This window comes from Hylobates moloch, unplaced genomic scaffold, assembly GCF_009828535.3.
Source record: "Hylobates moloch isolate HMO894 unplaced genomic scaffold, HMol_V3 SCAFFOLD_13, whole genome shotgun sequence".
NCBI classification, from domain to species: Eukaryota; Metazoa; Chordata; class Mammalia; order Primates; family Hylobatidae; genus Hylobates; species Hylobates moloch.
In genome coordinates, this window is record NW_026652288.1 from 41,159,129 (window position 1) to 41,183,038 (window position 23,910).

The window sequence follows — 23,910 nt, forward strand, 5'->3', positions numbered from 1 at the left end:
TCAGCAATTTCATTATTTTTACTCTTTCTACTCCCGTGAGAGCCATTTCACAGTCAAGTGTCAATCAATAAGCTATTTACACACATCTTAGTCTGGTCATTGCAGAGCAAATCAATCTCAGGGCACGGTACACTATGCCTCTTTCATATAGAGAGCCTCACAGTACTTCAAGGTCCTACAGAGACTTCATAGAATGCTGCTACTGCTGCTATCAATAACAATAATAGTGAGAGTGCAACATGATCACTTCGTTTTCCTGCATGGGTAATATAATTTTGTGCAAAAGGGAAGACAATTCAGCACAGCTGATTCCCTGACTGCCTGGTGCTGTCAAGTCTTATATTTCCATTTCTTGTAACGTTATATAAAATGTGATCACACTTTCTCTTTGGGACCTTGCTGTTGCTGACATTTTTCTCCTAGATCTGTTACCCACTGTCCTTGCAGAGAATGGTTTTGTTCTGTGATAGCCTGTCTTTCAGAAACAAAAGCTACTCTCTCTAGTGATCCGTGACAGAGAAAAAATACAATACCTCGGCAATCAAAGGATAATTGATACTGTAGTTAATTTAGTTACACGATTTTGGAGGTTGGCTGCGGGTGAGAATATCTGTCCTTTGTAAGCAATGTTTTTCTTTCCAGAAAAATCAGGTGAACATGGTCAAAATGTTATCTAAAACACAGAGCACTCGGCAAAGCTGTCTTATAGTCAAGAGGTAAAAGGCAGATGGCATGATGGTGAGATTCATGTTTGGGAAGAGAGATGGCTAGGCTTTGTCCTGGCTTTTCTGGCTACTGGGGAAAGCAGGCAAACACCTAAGAGAAGGCAGCAGTGAAAAAGAAATAAACCATGTGAGAAACACAGAAACCCAAAAGAAAGGATGGTTTCAGGAGGACTCAGAGACTTTCAAAAGCAACATCACAGGCTAGGCATGGTGGCTAACGCCTGTAATCCCAGCATTTTGGGAGGCTGAGGCAGGAGGACTGCTTGAGGCCAGGAGTTTGAAACAACCCTGGGCAACACAGGAAGGCCCTGTCTCTAAAGAAAAAGAAAAAAAATAAAAATAAAAAAAGAGCAACATTACAGAAATAGAAGCTCTCACTTTAAGGGATGTCTTGTAAATTAAGTTCAGAAAATGTCAACTGATTTTACTTTTAAAGACACAAGGAAGGCGGGGCGTGGGTGGCTCATGCCTCTAATCCCAGCACTTTGGATCCCAGGAGGATCGTTTGAGCCTAGGAGTTTTGAGACCAGCCTGGGCAACATAGGGAAACCCTGTCTCTACAAAAAATACAAAATTAGCCAGGCGTGGTGGTGCATGCCTATGGTCCCAGTTACTCAGGAGGCTGAGGTGGGAGGATCACTTGGCCTCAAGAGGTTGAGGCTGCAGTGAGCCAAGATTGTGCCACTATACTCTAGCCTGGGCAACAGAGTGGAAACCCTGTCTCACAGAAAAAAAAAAAAAAAAAAAAAGACACAAAGAAGCTTTCTTTTTTAGCAGATAGTGGACACTAGATACCTTAATTACCCTCCTGCTAGAATGAACAAAAAATGCTGGATTTAAAAGCAAATAACCAACCTTTGTAATTGCATTAATAAGCTATCAAGACAGTAAAGAATACTAAAGACCAAAATGCAATGAAAGTGGGAACCCAGAGAGGTAAGCAGAACATTAGAACATGAGTCAGATTTTGCCTTGAGGGCATTTTTCTAGCCTGGTCACCTTAAGCTTTTAGATTCTTTTTCATAGGAGATTAAGTCCAGGGCTTGCCCAGTGTTAGGGAATCTAAGCCTCTTCCCCTCCTCAGAGAATTACACCCTCAGTTTCAGAGTGGACTTCACTCTAGTGTTCTAGAACTTTCTACAACACTTCTAGTTCTAAAACATCTAGTTCTAGAAATCTTATCCCCTTGTAGCTCTCAATACCTCTCCATAGATTGTAACCATCTCCCCTGCCCTCCACCCCCATTAAGGAAATAACCTATCTTAAACCTTGACACAAATCATCTGAGAATCCCATCCACATTCCAGTTCTCAGGTAGGTTTGCAGTTTAAATTTGCACTACTTGGGTGGTTTGAAAAACTTCAAGCCAAAAATTCAATGTTGTCCCAGGCTGGTTGTAACCCAGGCAGAAGTACATGAAAACCCTCTTTGGAAGAATCTACCTTCCACTGAGCCCAAAGTTCCAAGAAATCTGTACAAAATTTACAAACACAGTGGAAAATAAGACTCAATGAGTGAGAGCCAACAAAACAAATTTGGGAAGACATATGGAAATTATCAGACACATATTCTGATGGGAAGCACTGATGAATAAACAGCCAGAGACTATAAAAAATGATCAAGCAGCAGATATAAAAGCACACCAAATACAACTTGTAGAAAGAAATAATATTTAAAGGCTGGGTGCGGTGGCTCACACCTGTAATCCCAGCACTTTGGGAGGCTGAGGCGGGTGGATTACCTGAGGTCAGGAGTTTGAGACCAGCCTGGCCAACATGGTGAAACCCCATGTCTTCTAAAAATACAAAAATTAGCTGGGCATGGTGGCATGCACCTGTAATTCCAGGTACTTGGGAGGCTGAGGCAGGAGAATCACTTGAACTTGGGAGGCGGAGTTTGCTGTGAGCTGAGATTGCACCATTGCACTCCAGCCTGGAAAAAAAAAGCAAAACTCTGCCAAAGAAAAAAAAAAAAGAAAGAAAAAATATTTAAAAATAAAAATTCAATGGATATGCTTAAAGCAGATTAGTTACAGCTGAAGAGTTAAAAAGAAAAGAATTTGTGCATATAGCTAAAGAAGTACTAGAGAAAACGGACAGCTTTAAATGTTTATATTAAAAAGTAAAAAGTGTTGAAAATGAATGTTAAGCCTTCAACTTAAGTTAGAAAATGAAAAAAATCTCTACAGAGAAAGAATAAAAAGTTTATTTAGGAGACATTAAATAACTGGAAATATGTTCATAGACTGGAATATTGAATATTGTAAAGATATCAATTCTCTCCATATTAATATATGTAGAATTAATACAAAGGCAATCAAAACTCCAGTTGGGCTTTAGAGGGTTTTGTTTGTCTGAAGAACTTGAAAAACTGAGTCTAAAATTTAAGTGGAATTGCAAAGAGCCAAGAATTATTACAAAGCAGAAGTGTTGCTTTATGAACGATTAAGATTTATTAAAAGGTATCAAAATTAGGACAGTGATATAGGGATAGACAGGTAGACCAGTAGAAAAGAATAGAGCCCAGGAGGAAATTCACACACAGAAGACACTTCATTTATGACAAAGATGTAGAGCAGTGGAGAAAGGACAATTAATACTGAGATAATTGTGACAATTATGTATCCATACCCCCAAATAAATTGCTGGTGGAATAAAGACTTCTGTGTGAAAAGCAAAACCTTAAAGGATTTAAAATAATATATGGGGCCAGATGCAGTGGCTCATGCCTGTTATCCCATCACTTTTGGAGGCTGAGGTGGGTGGATCACTTGAGGTCAGGAGTTTGAGACCAGCCTGACCAACATATGAAATGCTGTCTCTACTAAAAATACAAAAATTAGCCATGCCTGTAGTCCCAGCTACTCGGGAGGCTGAGGCAGAAGAACCACTTGAACCCAGGATGTGGAGGTTGCAGTGAGCTGAGATCATGCCACTGCACTCCAGCATGGAGGACAGACAGACTCTGTCTCTAAATAAATAAATAAAGAAGGCACCAAAGAAGACATACAAACAGCCAACAGGTATATTTTAAAATGCTGAACATCACTAAATCATCAGGAGAATGCAAATCAAAACCACATATGAGGTTATCCCACTGTGTTAGGAAACAAACAAAACAAACAAAAGATAACAAGTGTTGGCTGGACACAATGGCTCATGCCTATCATCTCAGCACTTTGGGAGGCCAAGGCAGGTAAATGGCTTGAGCTCAGGAGTTCAAGACCAGCCTGGGGAACACAGCAAAGCCCCATCTCTACAAAAAATTAACTGAGTGTGGCAGAATGTGCCTCTAGTCCCAGCTACTTGGGAGGCTAAGGTGGGAGGATCACTGGAGCCTGGGAAGTCCAGGCTGCAGTGAGCCAAGATCATGCCACTGCACTCCAGCCTGGGTGACAGAGTGAGACCCTGTCTCAAAAACAAAAAACAAAAACAAAAAGATAAGCGTTGCCAATGATGTGGGGAAATTAAAACCTTTGTACACTGCTGGTAGGAACACAAAATGGCACAGCTGCTTTAGAAAACAGTACAGAGATTCCTCAAAAACTTAAAAATAGAACTACCATGTGATCCAACAATCCTACTTCTGGGTATTTATCCAAAATAACTGAAATCAGGATCTTGAAGAGCACTCCTATGTTCATTTCAGCACTATTCACAATAGCCAAGACGTAGAAATGGCCTAAATGTCGATGGACAGATGAATGGATAAAGAAAATATAGGTAAATACAATGGCATTCTATTCAGATTGTAAAAAGAAGGAAATCCCGACATATGTGACAGCATGGATGAACCTGGAGGACATTTTGCTAAGTTAAATAAGCCAGACACAGAAAGACAAACATTGTAAGTTCACTTATATGGGGTATCTAAAGGAATCCAATTCATAGAATCAAAGGGTGGAACGGTAGTTGCCAGAGGCTGGGGGAAGGGGGAAATGGGAAGTTACTAATAAGGGAGAATAAAGTTTCAGTCAAGCAAGGTGAACAAGCTCTAGAGATCTGCTGTATAACACTGTACCTACGGTCAACACTGAGGTACTGTACACTTAAGTGTTCTTACCAAAATAAAATAAAATAAAATAAAATAAGAGAATATAGGAGAATTATTTATTACCTCAAGACACAGAAGGATTTCTTAAAGGAGATGTGAAGTAAAATTACCGTGAAGGAAAAGACTGATAAATTTAACTACTTTAAAATTAAGATCTTCTGTTTAGCAAAAGACATAATAAGCATTTGAAAAACAAAGCTACAGAGCAGGGGAAGATATCTGCAAAGCATATACCCAATAAAGGACCTGATGTGGACCCACAAAGAACCCTTACGAATCAAATAAAAAAACAACTAAATGCAAAACCAAGCGAAACTAAACAAAAAGAGCCCAGAAAACTCAATAGAAAAATGGGCAAAAGACTTGATAGGAATTTTACAAAAGATAAATAAACACATTATCAACCATGTCTTTTATCTTCTGACATCTTGGGCCTTGCTGACCTTGGAGGGACAGTCCCTCTAGGTTTAGCCAATTTCTGAAGATAGTCAACAACTCACCCACAAGCAAACTTTTCAAACACCAACCTGCCCATTGGAGCCAACACCCCACCACCCTGATTATCAGGCTTTCCCACTCCAGGCCACTGCTGCCCTATTCTCAGCACCCCAGGGCCAGGTACCAGACAACTTGGGACATCCCCTAATGCCCCAGAGCCTGCTGAAATTATTCCAACTAGGCAACCCTAAAGCTGTGTACCCTGCCTCACCCATTCCTTCCTGTGGAAAGCACACCAAGGTCTTCACTCTCCCTCTGCCTCCTGATGCTTCCCCAGGTAGCCTCCCATAGCATGGCATGCCCCGTTCTCTGGGGAACTGTAAGTAGCAACTGTCTTCATAAAAATGGTTTGACAGTATAAAGCTGAAGACACAGTTACTCCTAGGCATACATCCTAGAAGAACTCCTGTACATTTTCAGTAGGAGACATGTTCAAAATGTCCTAACGGTGCATAGTAGCATTGTTCTTAATAGCAACAAGTAGAAAATACCTCACATATTCTTCAAGAACGGAATAGATACATACAATGGAATATTATACAGTGGTAAAATAAACAGTTCAAACTGCAAGCAACTGCACAGATGAACATCAGGAACATAATACTGAGTAGAAAAAACTCACAAAAAATATATACAGTATGATCCCATTTATAGAAGATTTAAGAAAATAGAAAAGGAAACAAGAAACTATTTAAAAACACAAACACAGTGGTTACTCCTGAGGGGGTAAGTAAAGCAGTCGGATCATGGAAGTGCAAAGGAAACAGTAAGTCTTTTTTCTTAAGCTTGGTGGTGGTTCCATTGGTTTTCATTGTAATGTTATTTTTTATACCTTACACATATTTTATGAATTTTTTTAATCTACTAGTTTTTTTTTTTTTTTTGAGATGGGGTCTGTTCTGTTGCCCAGGCTGGAGGGCAGTGGCGCTATCCTAGTTCACTGTAGCCTCGGACTCCTGGGCTCACGCAATCCTCCCACCTCACCCTCCTGAGTAGCTGGGACCACAGGTGCACATCACCACGCCTGGCTAATTTTTCATATTTTTTTGTAGAGATGGGATCTCACTATGTTGCACAGGCTGGTGTTGAACTCCTGGGCTCAAGTGATCCTCCAACCTTGGCTTCCCAAAGTGCTGGGATTATAGGTGGGAGCCACTGTGCTTTGCCTCTAAAATTTTAATACAAGCAATTGTTTACAATAGGGATATAAAGACTGGTTTTATAATAGCATAAGGGCAGAGCATACCATCTTCGCTTGTGTGGGGCTCTGTACCAGCATCTTGGTCCACTTCCTCCAATGTACCATGCTCACTGTATGGGCTGTCACTGTAAAATACAAATGGAAATTCATACAAAATTAAAATAGACAAAAATTTTTTTGAGACAGGGTCTTGCACTGCTGCCTAGGCTGGAGTGCAGTGGTGTGATCTTAGCTCACTGAAACCTCTGCCTCAGGCTCAAGTGATCCTCCCACTTCAGCCTCCCAAGTAGCTGGGATGACAGGTGTGCACCACCACACCTGGCTAATTTTTAATTTTTTTGTAAAGATGAGGGTCTTATTATTTTGCTGGGCTGGTCTCAAACTCCTGGGCTTAACTGATCCTCCTGCCTTGGCCTCCCAAAGTGCCAGGATTACAGGTGTGAGCCACCATCCTCAGCCTGATAGAATTTTAATAATGAGCAATTGCTACTGTAATGAAAACTATAAGACTCTATAAGGGCAAAAGAGTAATTGGATAGGTCTGTCAATGGAATCCTGGCACCTCCATTGATTATGCTGTCCTATGGGAATATATATTAGATATATACATCATCTTTGACTAGGTTATTTTATAACTCTATAAAGACGGAAGTTAACTTGTAAAAAATGGATAGCATTGTAAGTAATTCTTATCCACAGCAATACAAATTAGTTGAATTCTGGTAGAATATGATTATTGCCCTATGGATAGACCAGTTTTTACAAATTCATTTTGCTATTCCTTTACTACATATAAATTGGTGGTTCTCTGATGTCTCCTTTGAACTGCTTGTGGCAGCTTTACCATCTTTTCTTGACACATGTTCATTGCATATCTGTATGAGAATCATGATTTTATCCTCTTTTAAAACTTATCCCTTAACACTGTCACCACCAATCCTCAAATGTGTGCTGATAAATGGAATACATGGGCCACAAATATAAACCTACTATTACCGTAAAAGCCCATTTACATTTCTGATGTTGGGGGACAAGTATAACGACTACACTGATGACTTCCTGTTTAAAATGAGCAATACCCATAGAAAAAGATAGACATCATCAAGCACACGTTACTGGCTGCAAGACTATCACAGGACCTTTACTCTGTTTGGAAAAAGTAGCAATCACAAAATGTCCTAGAATATAATATATCAAATAATATTGACCAGACATCTACAAACTTGCTCTTTTATAAAATGAACAAGACAGCAGAGCTTACTGATGTAGCCCTAATATTTAAAAATGCTAACCAGGCCAGGCACGGTGGCTCACGCCTGTAATCCCAGCACTTTGGGAGGCCAAGGTGGGCGGATCACCTGAGGTCAGGAACTTGAGACCAGCCTGGCCAACCTGTCTCTGCTAAAAATACAAAAATTAGCTGGGTATGGTGGCGGACGCCTGTAATCCCATCTACTTGGGAGGCTGAGGCAGGATAATTGCTTGAACCTGGGAGGCAGAGGCTGCAGTGGGAATACAGTGAGTCAAGATTCCGCCACGGCACTCTAGCCTGGCAACACAGTGAAATGCTGTTTCCAAAAAAATAAAAAAAATAAAAAGCTAACCAGACCTTTGGTACTGGCCTTAAAACAAATACAATGATGAAAATAAAATCGTGTATCTCAGCAGGGTTGAGTTGCATTCATTTACTTTCCCAGAGCCAAGCTCAGTCAGTATCTTGCCCATAGTAAGTACTCAAGTAAATATTTTGAATTGAACTTCATGTGTAAAGTTGGTGAATATACTACAGAACTGGAATCTAGTATGTTTCGTTCTTAATTTAGAAAACAGTACTTCTGGAAATAGTCAACTCAGTTTTCTTAAGGCATGTGACCATACTATGATTCAAGTAAAAAAAAAAAGTACTTTCAATTATTTAACTATCTTTCAGCTACTCATTCCACTTCTACTTAATCTTTGGTAAGAAAATGAGAAAGAAAGTGTTGTGAACAGGGTCCAGAATAAGGGATTTAGACAAACCTATTTCTAGCTGCTCTTGAATGCTAGCTGCACAGGGCAGTTTCTGAGTTGGGCAGGGAGGATGCTGAGTAAGAAGACTCAGGTATGCTTTGGAATCACACACACCTAACCTCGATTTACTACTAAGCATTGGAAGGCTCCTTGGCCTTTCCTAACTTACTTGGTAGAGTGGTCATGCTAAATAAAAGAGGTCATGTGCACTAAGCAGCTGAGATGTAATAGGGGTTCAAGAAATTGAAGTTTCTTTCTTTGCTATTTTTTAAATTGATATATGATAGTTGTACATATTTTAGGGGTACATGTGATATTTTGATACCCATATACAATGTGTAATGATCAAATCTGGGTAACTGGGATATCCATCACCTCAAACATTTATTTTTTTCTTCATGTTGGGAACCTTACAATTCTTCTGTTTTGAAATATACATTATTGTTAGCTATAATTTTCCTACTGTACTACTGAATACTAAAGCTTATTCCTTCTAAATTTTTTATTTTTTTGAGACAGTCTTGCTCTGTCACCCAGGCTGGAGTGCCGTGGCGCGATCTCGGCTCACTGCAACCTCTGCCTCCCATGTTCAAGCGATTCCCCTGACTCAGCCTCCGGAGTAGCTGGGACCACAGGCACGCACCACCATGCCTGGTTAATTTTTGTATTTTTAGTAGAGACGGGGTTTCACCATGTTGGCCAGGCTGGTCTCGAACTTCTGATCTCAAGTGATCTGCCTGCCTCAGCCTCCCAAAGTGCTGGGATTATAGGCATGAGCCACTGCGCCCAGCCTTTTTTTTTCTTTTTTAGAGACAGGGTCTTGTTTTGTTGCTCAGGCTGGAATGCAGTGGTGTGATCAGAGCTCACTGCAGCCTTAAACTCCTGGGCTCAGATGATCTTCCAGCCTCAGCTTCTCAAGTATCTGCGACTATAGGTGCAAGCCACTGCACCTGGCTTATTCCTTCTACCTAACTTATTTTTATAGCCCTTAACCAACTTCTTTTCATCCTTTCTATTTCCTTTCCCTTCCTAGCCTTTGGTAACCATCATTCTACTCTCTAACTCTATGAGATCCATTTTTTTAGCTCCATATATGAGTAAGAACATGTGATATTTGTCTTTCCTGCCTGGCTTATTTCACTTAACATAATGACCTTCACTGCTAGGTATACATCCAAAAGAAAGGAAATCAGTATATTGAAGAGATATCTGCATTCCCATATTTATTGTAGCATTAGTCACAATAGCCAAGATGTGAAAACAACCTAAATGTCTAACAATGAATGAATGGATTAAAGAAATTATGGTACATCTACACAATGGAATATTATTCAGCCATAAAAAGAATGAGATCCTGTCATTTGCAGCAACATGGATGGAATGGGAGGCAATGTTGCCATGCTAAAAATTTTATCCCAAAAATATACTAATATAATAAATTTGCTCAAAATGATCTAAAGGTCTAACTATAATTATAGCTAGAATTATATTCATTAGTAAGAGTGAAAATGAAAAGTTAAGAATGAAAATACATTTGGTTGACAGGGCTCCTTTAAAATGAGAATTTAAAAACACTTCATATGAAAACAAAATCTTTGATTTAGACCGAAAAATAAAATGTCAATCTGTTATCTTTTCTTGATTTAATGTAATGATAAAGGTTAATATAGCTCTACATAACATCAAAACCCTTTTTTTCTACAAAAACCATGATAGGGTAGATTTATTTGAAAGATAAGAGTCCTTGGAGAAAAGAGAGGGATGAATATGAGTTTCCATGGGTCTTAGTATTCTAAAAATTTATCTCAAGTTTTACTGCTGCTTCCTTTTAAGTTGGAAGCATTGGTGGCTTATGGGAAACTCTTCTATCAAACTGATAGCTATATTTCCATAATTTTCAGTGGGAGAGGGGGACTAAAATTCTTAGACTTACCAGTAGTCATCTCCAGCCATACATTTCTCATAAACAGGGCCATCCAGCTCTTTAGCATCTGGGAAAATAGTCTCATGGTGGATGATGATGGTTTTGATAATTTCATTCACATGTGCCTGGCAAGACACTTGATCTTGTATTTCTGGAACAGGCATCAATGTTGGGCCAAAGCAAATGGCCAGGTTATAAGGGTCCATCATATTCTCATCGCTGTACTGTGATAAACTAAAAAAGGAAACAAGAAAGGAGTTATAAAAGAACAAAGAGAAAAAAAGGATATAAATGTTTAATAATAAGATACTTCAATACTTTAATAAGATACTTCAACTTTAAGTTGGCTCAGCAAACTCCAAAGAAAGTGCAACGACTTATGACCTTAACTAAGTAGAAATTGAGAGGGGATTCTAAGTCCTATCTGCTTAACTAAGTAGCATTTTTCAAAGTCAGGAGGGGGTTTAATATAACATTCACTACAATGGAGACCAAGATCACGTAAATGAGTTTTATTTGCAAATATGACTGTCAGGCTCTAAATGCTCAAGTAATTTGGGATACACAGTAAGGATTTCCATAAAGCTTTATGGATGTCTTTAAAATTGTCTTCTCCCCACTCAAATATATCTCAGATTTTTAGTTTTCTCCTATAAATCTTGGGGAAAGCCTAGAAGAAAACAAAGAACCTTTTCTTTGAAACTATTGAAAGGAGCAAATAACTCCAGGCTTTATAATCTGCTTTTGGGTAAGACATTCAACACTAGGTGACAACCAGTGTCACAAAAGCCATTATAAATACAAGAAAAGGGGAAAAGAATCCTCAATTCTCTTATTCTGTACAACGCTTGCAAACTGTGGGGGAGATTTCCAGTTGTCTAGTACTAATTTCTACATTCTACTCAATGGGTATTTGTGAAATATTTTCACAGTGACTCAAACTAAGCCAGCTCTTTATTGCTATGCTCCCTGTTCTAGGGAGAGTTTAGATATGTTATCTTTCAGTGTATAGAATGTCAATCTTGAAAGGAAATGTAAAATCCAGGTGAACATATGACAAATGGAAGGAGAAAAAGGAGACTCAACTACCTTTGTGAGATGATGACAGATACAAAGAAACTGAGATACCACATGACATGATACTTTACCCTTTTTTTGGAAATAAGATAGTCTAGGAAGTAGAAAATACAAAAGCATAATTTCCACAGCTAACATATGTCTTTCCCTTCTGCCATTTCTCAAACACAATATTTTAAAAAAATCACAATAACAGTAAATGATCATGTTACAGATCATCTTGAAAATGGAGATTCTGTGTAAGAATGGCCTAATTTCCAAAAGACATACTTCAGCTCAGTGGAGACAGTCACAGTTAATCTTTCTGGGTCTTTAGTGTGGGCTTGCAAACAAAAACTTGATGTAAAAATGTTATTTCCAAGTTTTGATTTTGCAGTAAAAAATAATAGCTAATCTCTCTTTTCATAATCCCCATCCCAAGCATGCTGCCCTAGAGGCTGGGCCCTTGTGTCTGCAAGAAGGCAGGTGCACCCAACCAGGGGGCCTCTGGGTAGAACCACTGGAAGCCATGCCAGCAACGCCCATGGTGCATTTGCCATTCTTTTGAGATGCATGATGGGTTAGGTTCAGGTTTTGAGAACTTTCTTAATTAACAGACTGCTTTCCTAGTCCATTATGGATTATTAGTTTACAATGGATTTTGTTCAGGTGTGTCAGGAAGATTTGGTAGGAATGGTATGGAGGGGGCCCGCAGGAACGCAAGGTACTCCATCCTGGGGTATGGTGGTGGTGGTGGGGGGGGGACAGGCAATCCTCTGGATTTTTAAAACTGCCTGAGTGACTGTGTTTCCTTAAAGGTAAAATTGTGCAGTGTCTAGCCTAAACATAGTTTAAACCTATCTCTCTAGATACTGCTTATTTCCAGTGGTGATTAATGTACAAAGGGGTTGCTACTATCATTTGTGAATGTTTTAGGCACCAGAGGTCAGCAGTAGAGTCTCATCTGTATGGTTCTCTGCCAACATTTCCCTATTGTATGATACTTGGCTCTTGGGGTCAAGCTGAGTGGATATGATTTCAGGACTAGTCAGCAGGATTGTAATAAATCACCGTGGCTTTTGAGAACTCCAAATGTCTCATGAAATAGAGAAAACAAAATACCCAAATTTTAGGAAAGGAGAATCCATGCTAGCATGAGAAGGCATTTCCCCAAGTTTACTCAGTAAGTTGATTCCCCCTGCATTTCTTTATTTCTAGCTGCTTAACTGAAATGTTGAATAGCAAGGGGACTCTTAGACAGGACTTGGGGAAGCTGTTCTTACAACGGAACCCATACAGAAGGAAGTAGCATAGCTGAAAATCAAGTTGCTGAAATAGAATAAAGTTCTTTGAAAATAATGTAGTAATTTAAAAGATTTGTTATTTTGTTTAAGAGAACATTTTGAGGTATTTTCTTCTTGATAAGGTCTCATTACAGTGAATTTGCAGAAATTCTTTTTTTGGATCTGTGTATAGCTCCCATCTATGATTTTCTTCCATCCCCGACTACAATATTAAAAAGTCACAAATTTTCTGCAATGAACAGCCAGTTTACATCATTTGGACAAAAACATTCATGACAGTTTTGGATGGAAGTTTGAAAAACAGTGAATAACACTTTCCACTGAAACTTTTTTTTTTTTTTTTTTAGTAATATTTAAATATCTTTGCATTTGTGGCCACAGTTTTTACATCTGGGATAGGGCTTTCATTTATCAATGACGTTGATATGCTGAGGAAAAATGTACTGAAGGTACATTCAATCAATGTATATTCAATCATTTTTCTCTGACTCTGCTGATAAATGGAACCCAATGTATATTTTACAGGATCCAAGAACAAAGAATTCAGATGGGCCTTTTGTCAGAGCATTCAGGTACTTACTGATTGAGGAAGGCAAAGAGGTACCTCATCACTATAAGGACCGACCTGGGCAAAGTCAGGAGGAGTTTGCGGATGTGAAGCGCCCTCTCATAGAGATTATCTATTCCTACAGACAGAAGATGACATGGTCAGAGTCCTTTCACTTGCCACATTTAAAACAGAACATTGCAGTACATGTATTACTGGTACACATCTGAATATAAGCAACACCTTGCTCTTGTGTGAGATCCAATTGTAACCAAAACAGTGAATAAATGATCGGTTTGGGTATACGACCATTCCAGAGGGCGTCTCCTCTGACCCTCACTGTTTTCTCTGATTTTCATGGACTTGGCTTTGAGTAATTTAGAGTCTTCTAGATTTAAAAACCATTTTTTCCTTTGCTGCTAATTCTAAATTTTGCATCTGATATGATTTCAACTTCTTGCTGCATGCTAACCAAAGTAGCTTTCTGGGGCATGGCACCTCTCCCCCAACTGTTATGCATTAATTCATCATATATTTGTCTATGATTATGATCCAGGCAATGTGCCAGGTTTAGAATCTCTCCTTTCTCAAAATTACCATTGCATCTTACTTATATGACTTTTCACCTTGTATTACATTATACCATCAATATTAGGAGAGCCTACCAGGTTTCAAGCACTAGGAATACATTAGCAATACAATTCTTGCCTTCATATGATGCATGCCCTGATGTTTATAGCTATTTATTTCCTTATCTCGTCTTCCCTGTGGGATGGTGAGCTCCCCCAAGACAGGATTACCAGAGACTAGTGTTATGCTACCTCTTTACCAGGAATACAAACCGTCCAAAGTGTCTCAATACTAAAGTGCTTGTGAACATCAGCAAAAAGGTTACTACTACAACACATTATTTGTATAATTCTCTCTATATTTAAAAACACATTTTCACATTTGCTATCTAAGTTAAAAGGAATAATAAACTTTGCAGTAGGCAGGGCACACACTGTCATCCCCATTTATCAGATTAGGAAAATGAGAACTGGGCAAGTGGCACACCCAAGGTCAGCAGGCTAGAAGGGGCAGACCTGGGACTACAACCTATGTGTCCTGTTTCATAAGTCTGTTTCACAAGTCTGTTTTCTGTTTCGTAAGTCTGGTTGCCTTTCTTGGATCCCAAGACTACCACTTTGTAAAGCTGTACCTTTACAAAGTACAACTTTGAAGATACCCAATAAGCATACATTTGAGAAAATATTTCCAAAAAAGTAGTATGTTTGAAAACATTTCTGAAGCTTCCTATGCTTTTACATCACCATATTGTTCTTAATTGCTCGAGATACTCATGAAAATACTTGAAGATTCTCAGTCCATAGCCTCTGACACCACAGTCAACTCATTCTCATTATTATTGTTTTTTAAACCTTCTTCCACCTATAAATGTGGATAACTCTCAAAGATTTCTACCTGGTTCTCCTCAATGGCAACCTCATCCAGTTGCAAGGTTACAAACATCACTTCTAAGATGATGTCGTTGCTTCATTTTTCTCCCTTGAATGGGAAAGAAGTCCTGTAGTTTCTACTTCTAGATATCTCACTGCTAATTTTCTAATTGAAGTCTTGATTATTTCTAACTTAGACTATCAAAATACTCTCCTAACTCAGTTTCCCTTTCTGATTCCTCTTCTTTCAGTGGTTCTCAACCTTGACTTGGATTCACTTGGGGAGATTAAAAATGCTGATGCCTGAGATTCTTTTATGCAGCCAGGGTTGAGAACCACTGTCTTAATTACTCTTGTCAAGCTCATTTCCCTGGAATCTTGAGTGCTGACCCCAGCTGTTTTCCACTTATTATCAAACTGGGCATTCTATTTTCCCTTCTGCATAGCTGAAAAGGTGCGAAAAATCTATTAGGAATATTCTTGATTAACCAAGAATGAGCTGACAAAACAAGCAATAATTTATCAGGATTCCTGAGAAAAAACCACTTCCATTCCCACCTTTAAGAATGCCAAAGTTGGAACCATAGCTCTGTCATCTTTTACCAAATGCAATTTCAGAAACTCATGAACCAGAATGTAAGTAAAACATTATCATGCAATTAACATTCTCATTCTTTCAATATAAATCTATAATTTATAATAGTGTGATCTTAGTAATACTGAATTGAATATATTACATTTTGCCTTTTTTATTTGTAAAATATTTCAAAATGGAGAAAATATAACGCTATGAATAAGGCAGATTAGGGTTACGTCTATTGCATACAAGCACTTTGTTAACATACTTCCCAGGCAATGGTCTTGATTTATTTCTCCCTGAAAAGAGGGAATAAGATGCTTAAAAAAGAAGTTATTCAACAGGTGTATAAATTCTCTCAGGCCACAATAACTCAATAATTAAGTTGTCAACATTTCCACCCAGTTCGGTCCTAGTAGGATCAAGACATGTCCCAGAGTAAGCTGTATCTCCATGACAACTTCATGTGATATATGCAAAACCACATTGTACAGAGAGGGAAGATGAAATGCCTAAAGACGAAGTAATTTGCAAGTCATTGAGAATTTAATGGGAATTTTGTACCTTTAAATACTATTTCAACATAGCTGCATTATTATATCAGAAATTAACTGGTTGAATGCTTATGACCTAAAATAGCTGATATTATAAAAAGTGTAATGCTGTTGCTGCTTTAAAGAAGACAAGATGATTTGGCATACCTGTATCTAGAAAGTCTGTCTCTAAAAATGAAAAAGAAAAAACTCTTCAAAAGCGAAATTATACATATTATGATTTATTCTTAAGACAACAATAAAACTTCTCCCGCTGTTTACTGAGGATCTTGGGTGTTTCAAAAGTGAAGTTTCCTCATCCTCCCAGCAAATCCTCATTTTAAAGTTAAGGTCGAGGCTAAGGTAAGAGAATTGCTTGAGCCCAGGAGTTCGAAGCTCCAGTGAGCTATGATCACACCACCACACTCTAGTCTGGGCAACAGAGCAATACATCATCTCTAAAAAAAATTAATAATCATAAAGTTAAGGTCAACTATCAGGGACAGGATTTTTGTAGCTTAACGCTAGTTTTGAAGTCCTAGAGTTAAAAACAAAAGGAAAGGAAAGGATGTAAAAAGAACCACTCTTACTATATTATTCATCTTTAATATTTGTCAAATCCCATAGATGGCAAGTCACTCTGGAGGCTACATTCTCTATAACTACAGGACATAGGCATTACTTCCAAGAGGTTTTGTTGTTGTTGTTGTTGTTTTTGAGACAGTCTCACTCTGTCATCCAGGCTGGAGTGCAGTGGGGCGATGTCGGCTCACTGCAACCTCCACCTCCCAGGTTCAAGTGATTCTGATGCCTCAGGCTCCCAGGTAGCTGGGATTAGGAGCACCCACCACCATGCCTAACTAATTTTTGTATTTTTAGTAGAGAGGGGATTTTGCCACGTTGTTCAGGTTGGTCTCGAACTCCTGGCCTCAAGTGATCTGCCTGCCTCGGCCTCCCGAAGTGCTGGGATTACAGGCATGAGCCACCATCCCCGGAAGTTTAATCTTAATTCAAGATCTTCTTGTTTCTATCTCTCGGTTCTAAACTTAGTCCCTCTACCTCTTAAAGGCAGTTTTAAAATTTTATTTAATAAGAATTGAGGGAACAAATATTTGTACACCAGTTTCAGAGTAGCATTATTCATAATAACCAAAAGGTAGAGACAACCTAAATGTTCATTGACAGATGAGTGGATAAACAAAATGTGGTATGCACACACAATGGAGTATTATTCAGCTTTCAAAAGAAAAACATTTCTGACACATGCTACAACATGCACGAGTCTTGAGGACACTATGCTAACTGAAGCCAGTCACCAAAAGAACAAATGTTATATGATTCCACTTATGGTAGGTACCTGGAAAAGGCAAATGCATAGAGACAGAAAGCAGAAGAGATAAAGCCAGGGCCTGGGGCTGAGGTGCAGGAGGATGGGGAGTTATTGTTTGATGAGTACCGAGTTTCTGTTTGAGAAGATGGAAAAGTTCTAGAAATGGACAGTGGTGATAACTGTGAACGTACTTAATGCCACCGAACTGTACACTTAAAAATCGTTAACATGGTAAATTTTATATTATATATGTATATATTTTTTACCACAATAAAAGAATGAGGGGGCCTGTGGGATGCAAATGAAAGACTTCAAGGGAAAAGCAACGAGGACATAAGTGACACCAGAAAAACTAGATAAAGTTATGTGAGGCAGATGTACATTCTCTATAACTACAGTCAACACAAATCAAAGCAAAACAGAACTGCTGGCATTCCTGAAGTAGTAGCAAGTCTATTTGTCTCAAAGGCCTCCAACCGTCATGGCTGCGAGCAGGACTCCCAATTCTACCTGGCTGGCTGCTCAACAGGCGCGCGATGTGCATCCTACAGGAGCTTCGCTCTGGTACAAATGACTCATTTACTGTCCTGAGTCCAGTTAGTGCGCAAAATTTATGGTTACTGCTGACACCCTGATGAATGTGTGTTCCTAGCTGGCTCTGAGTGTGGCGAATTTCACGATTTCATGCTGGAGGGAAAGATGGGTCTTTTCTTCCCCTCAGAAAAGTTGTCAGTGAGGAAAATCAGTATTTCACTTGGATTTCTTGTAAGCTGGGCTTTGTTTTCCACAATTCAAGGTCTCATGTAATTAGGTAAAAGTGGCATTCATCCAACCTTGATCACATGCTCAAAGCTCCCTGGGCTAATATATGTTTTTTTTCCCAGCAATGCAAGATTCTCATGTTAGCGTCCCAACTTCTCAGCAGGCGGGTTAGATAGCTCCATGTAAATGCATGTGAAAAATTTACCATAAAACACAAGTTACTTCAGCAAACGGCAAAAAGTTCAAATGGTCATCACTCTGAAAATACTGGTTCTTCTGTGGACTATTTGTAGAAGTATTTGTTTGCCAGAAAATGAATAATAAATCACAAGATGCAAATTTCTCCTTAGGTATGAAGACAGGGAAGGAAATTCCTCGGCAGCCACATTTAGAAACTGTTTATTTAACGGTGGGTACACACATACTTGTGAGTTCCACAGCCTGACAGCTGGCATTCAAGATGAATGCACCAGCTTCAGGACATTTTTAGGTTCACACTAACAATGTCAAGGTGTTAATCAAACCTTTGTATATAATTGTTTAATAGACTGACTTCTGTGAATTAAACCATTGATTTCTCTCCTAAATAACAGCACTATAGAAATACATACATAGATGTTTCCTATTCTGCTGAATCATCATATTGAGGTTCGTAAAGAAACTGAGTCTTAGTCTAGAGAGCTTTACCTACTCAGTTCAGATACTCAGCCTATTAAATATTTTTAAGGATAAAGGAAAAATTAAGAACATTATTATAAGGCATCAAACAGAAATTCAGAATTCAGAGAGAAAACCACCATGTATGTCAATAAAGCTGAAAGAAATTTTTATAGCAAAAACATATATTAGAGCACCAGAAAAAGAGTTCAAAAGCTTTTTTCATGAAATAATCAGAAAAGGCAAATAAATTTAGGTACTAAGAAGCTCATCATAGTATTTTGGCATAATTGCAAAATCACTGGAAACAATCTAAATGTCTAAACTAGGGGATCTGTTACATAAAATAGAAATCATTATAAGGTCACTAAAAGCTATATTTTGAAAATAATATTATTGAGTTTTAAAAAAGTGGTTTATGAAGAGCCAGTACGGCATGGTATAATTTTTTACAACAGCTTGGCCGGGCACAGTGGCTCACACCTTAATTCCAGCACTTTGGGAGGGCGAGGTGGGTGTATTGCTTGAGTCCAGGAGTTCAAGACCAGCCTGGACAACGTGGTGAAACCCCATCTCTACCAAAAAAATACAAAAATTAGCTGGGTGTGGTGGTACACGCCTGTGGTCCCAGCTACTTGGGAGGCTGAGAGGGGAGGATGGCTTTAGCCTGGGAGGTTGCAGTGGGCTGTGATCACGCCACTGCAATCCAGCCTGGACAACCGAGTGAGAGCCTGTCCTCAAAAGCAATTTTTTTGACAACAGCTTTATTGAGATATAATTAATATACCATATAATTTACCCATTTACAGTTTACCAATGATTTTTAGTACACTCAGAGTTGTGCAAGATCACCTCAATCATTTTAGAACATTTTTATCACTTCAAAAACAAACCTCTTATCCATTAGCGGTCACTTGGTATGATACAATTTTTATGAAAAGTACATAAGAGTGGTGTACCCACAAAATGGATTATTATTTGGAAATCAAAAAGAATGAAGTACTCATACCTACTGTAACATGGATGATCCTTGAAAACATTATGCTAAGTGAAAGCCAATCACAAAGGACAACATACTGTATAATTCTATTCATATCAAACGGCCAGAACAGGCAAATCTATAGAGACAGAAAGTAGATTAGTGATTGCCTGGGGCCGGGGGTGGTGGTGGTTATGAGTAAATGGGGAGTAATTGCCAATGTTTGCTAACTGGGGTTTCTTTTGGGGGTAATAAAAATGTACTATAATTGATTGTGGTGATGGTTGCATAATTCTGTGACTATATGAAAAACCACTGGCCCGTACTCTTTAATGGATGAATTGTAGAGTATGAGAATTATATCTCAATAAAGCTGTTTTACAAACTACATAGGTACTGTAGAAAAACTCTGGAAAGATACTAAAAATGTTATCATTATCTCTGTGTAAAGAAATTACGATTTGTTCTTAGTTTATAATTTTTCTACAGTGATAACATGTTAATTGCATAACATTAGGTTGGTGCAAAAGTAATCGTGGTTTTTGAAAGTCGCAATAACTTTTGCACCAACCTAATAAATAATGAAAGCATTGACTACTCATTTGATGATTTAAGGAATTATTGTTGGTTTTAAGGGTATGATAATGGTATTGTGGTTATGTTGTATATTAACATGAAACATAGTATTTGTTGTACATAAAATGTGTACATGCCAGTGGTTCTCTTTGGGTAGTGGAATTATGGAATTTTGGTAGATAATATTTTGTTCTATGTGCTTTTGTGCATTTTTCAGGTACTCTACAATGACTACATGTTGGTTTTGTGATAGGAAAAAAAATTCTCCCTTAAGAAACCATTTCCCATATCCAAGTAGTCACCTAAATAATAACACCTAATGCAAAATGAAATGAAAATGTTTCATTTGGGCTCACAGCCTTAAGGCAGTCAGAAAAAAACCATGAATTACTTGAGTGGCTTTTCTAGGGCAAGTCACTTGAACTTATGCCCTAGGAAATCTCAGAGCCATGATGCAGGGATATTCTACAAGCTGCCCAGACTTTGTGGGTATGACCTGGAGCATTGACAAAACCACTTACAAAGTGCATGGTTAAAACAAAACAAAACAAAATAACTCTTGGGTGAGAAACTGAGAAACTACCAAGTTTGCCACTTCAAATTTATGTTGCATTTGGTTTTACTATGTCTTCATCCAGATAAGTACTCTTTAAAAAGAAGTGTACAATAAATTGGGGAACAAATAGTGCATATTTTTACAAAAAGAATGCTAAGATAAATTTCCTTTGACTACATATGTTTGTAAGCTTCCAAAGAACGTGGTCACTCAGGGTCATAAAGCATAAACATGGCTGGATCACACACACACACACACACACACACACACACACACCCCTTTCCCCAAACAATCCAAAAATACGGAAGCGAAAAGTACTGGGTGCTTCAGAGACTTATGCAAACTCTTAGAAAAGATGAAAAGGGAAGATTTTTCTATACAAAATAACTGTTATGTGAAATTACTTTAATAGGGAAAATCAAACCCAATTACAGCAATGCTACAAGATGACAAGGGTAAAAACAATCTATCACTCAGATCTCTCTTTCCTCTAAAATTTCAAAATCTTTGTTTCTATCGTATATTAACTTAGCCTGCATTTATTTGTAAATATCTTACCTTTCCTGCTACATTTTAAGCCTCTTAAATACAAGAATCAAGTCTCTGAATCCCTAGAAAGTTTTATACATTGTAGACAATCAACTTGGTTCAAATCCTCAAAAGTCTGCAACATTGATAAGGGGATACAATGATAAAAGATGTATTATGCTACTCAAAGGATTTATTGAAAATCCAGGAAAAATGCAGGAAAATCCAGGAAAAATGCACTATGGTCACATTGGTAAGAAAAAAATGCTTGCTTAGAGATAATAACATCCAAGAATCCTCTCTTTCTTAAGAGGTTAAATGTTGGAGGAAAAGGGGTTGTTATATAAAGAGGTTGTTAGTGCCAATATGTATGTTTTTGAAAAACCCGCCATTCTGTAAAACTGTGCACTAAAAGTAACAAGACTAATGGGGAAAAATAGGATTGGGGCAGACTACTCAATATTTATGAAACTTTGTAACTACAGCACTAATGAAAACATTAACAATCCTATTAAAATCCAAGGATTATGAATCCATTGATTTTGATTAATCCATTGTTTTAATACAGGAGGGAATTTCATTGTAGCTTCTCTACTTGCACTTGAGCACTGTAGGCACTGCTTACATGAGATATCTCCACAGATTTTTTCCTTGTAGTTTACATATTTGCTAAATATGACTCATTGTGAGAAAGCTTGACATTGATTGCTACAAAGCATTTAATGTGCTGGGAAAAATCATGCTGGAAACAATGTAACTGGAGGATAACACTAATATTTCTAAATTCACGTGAGTTATGCCAAAGAAATGCATATTTAGCAGAACAGACAGATTGATAAGTGGCTAACCCAGGTATTGGCATATGTGACCACAGTTTATAGTCAGAGTAATTGTAATAGTAGTAATGATGACAGCTTGCAACACTTACTGAGGGTTACTATGTGCCAGGCATGATGTTAAACCCTTTACAGGGACTATCTCATTTATTCTTCACATAGACTCTATGAAGTAGGTGAAGAAACAGCTATTTAATAATATTAAGTATTAATCTTTGCCCAAGTTTACACAAAGTTGGAAAGTGGTAAAGCTAGGATTTGAACCTAGATCTTTCTGACTGTATGGCCTCAGTTATTAAAAACCACTATGAAATGATATTTTTCATCCAATAAAAGTGTGAAATGATTCTATAATGGTAACTGACAATGTGGCCCAACACTCTTTATCCAATTGGTACATGTACATGTTACAGCTGACATGATGTATGGACCTAGAAAACCACTAAGCATTGTACAGCACTTGTTATTTTTCCAGACTTAAGCTTTTTGGCTAGGATGTGAGGGAAATCTTTGGACATGGCCAAAGGAGAATTCCAGAAGTGAGACACCTTCTTTTCATTTCTTTCCAGCTGGGTCAGAGGTTCGTTGTGATGACTCAGGCTACGCAAGGGCCGTGGAATGGACGTGCAGCTGTACTTCTAAATTCCAATGGGACATCAGACTGGGGAGGATTATGACCGGGAAATTCATACCCAACTGGAGCCAAGACTCTAGGCACCAATGCCAGACAAAGAACTTGTCGTGGAATCTTGACTTTTCAATTCATTTCATCTATAAATTCTATTTAACTTAACATGCTCCAGGAATTAACTAATTCCTAACCTTCGAGACTGGCCAAATGTTAGGGCTGCAAAACTACTCCACAGGCCTGTGGAGCTAACTGTGGGCACTTCATTGAGCATATTCTGTGCCAGGCACTCTTCTTGGCATTTTACTTATATTAACTCACTAAATTCTCACAACCCTATGATGTAAGGATTAATGTTCCCCCTATTTTATAGGTGAGGAAACTGAGATGCAGAGAGCTTAAGAAACCTGCCTAAGGTCACACGGCTGATGAGTATGTGACAGAGCTAGGATTTGAACTAGGCTCTTTGAATCCAGAGCCTCCATTCTTAACCTACTGCCTAAACTCCTTCTCTAGTAGTAGGAGACAGAGGGGTTAAAAAAATTATAATTTGGGGAGATCAGAAAAATTCTGGATATATGTACCCAATAGAATAATGGGAGAGGAGAAAGTGATTAATCCTGGTTGGAGTGGTGGGGAGGACAGAGTTGTGGGAGGAATGCCAATTTGGCAAAGCCATCACAGCAGATGTTGAATGGTTATCACGGACAGCTGAGGAGACAGCATAGGCAAGTGGATGGAGGTGGGAAATGGCCCAGCATGTGTACAGTCTGCTACTGCTGAAATATACAGTAAATATGGTAGGGTAGCAGGAGAGGGCTGTGCAGCAGTAGGAGAGATCAGAGAGAGGAAGAATTCAATTATATGAATTGGCCATGCCATGGAGTTAGCTTTTTTTTTTTTTTTTTGAGACAGAGTCTTGCTCTGTCACCAAGGCTGGAGTGCAGTGGCATGATCTCGGCTCACTGCAACCTCTGCCTGCCAGACTCAAGTGATCCTCCTGCTTCAGCCTCCCAAGAAGCTGGGAATCCAGGTGCATGCCACCATGCCTGGCTAATTTTTTATTTTTAGTAGAGATGGGGTTTTGCCATGTTGCCCAGGCTGGTCTCAAACTAATGGAGACCAAGCAATCAGCCCACCTTGGGGAGTTTGCTTTTATATTGAAATAGGTTTTGAAAAGGGGAGAAAGCA

General features: G+C 38.5%; 1 protein-coding gene and 1 long non-coding RNA gene across 3 annotated transcripts in view; one reads left to right on the forward strand and one right to left on the reverse strand.

The window, feature by feature from the left end:
• SRGAP1 (SLIT-ROBO Rho GTPase activating protein 1) overlaps positions 1–23,910 on the reverse strand; it is a 302,903-nt gene that overhangs the window by 13,860 nt on the left and 265,133 nt on the right. For both annotated transcript variants that reach the window (XM_032173165.2, XM_032173166.2), the window contains exons 16-18: positions 13,352–13,457; positions 10,421–10,645; positions 6,523–6,602 (exon numbers count right to left, since the gene is read on the reverse strand). In XM_032173165.2, coding sequence (XP_032029056.1) covers positions 6,523–6,602; positions 10,421–10,645; positions 13,352–13,457 — 411 coding nt within the window. The remainder of the gene's footprint in view (positions 1–6,522; positions 6,603–10,420; positions 10,646–13,351; positions 13,458–23,910) is intronic.
• LOC131381001 (uncharacterized) lies at positions 1,970–22,921 on the forward strand. Its single transcript, XR_009209389.1, has 3 exons — positions 1,970–2,039; positions 13,297–13,478; positions 22,661–22,921. It is a non-coding gene; the product is annotated as an uncharacterized LOC131381001 (long non-coding RNA).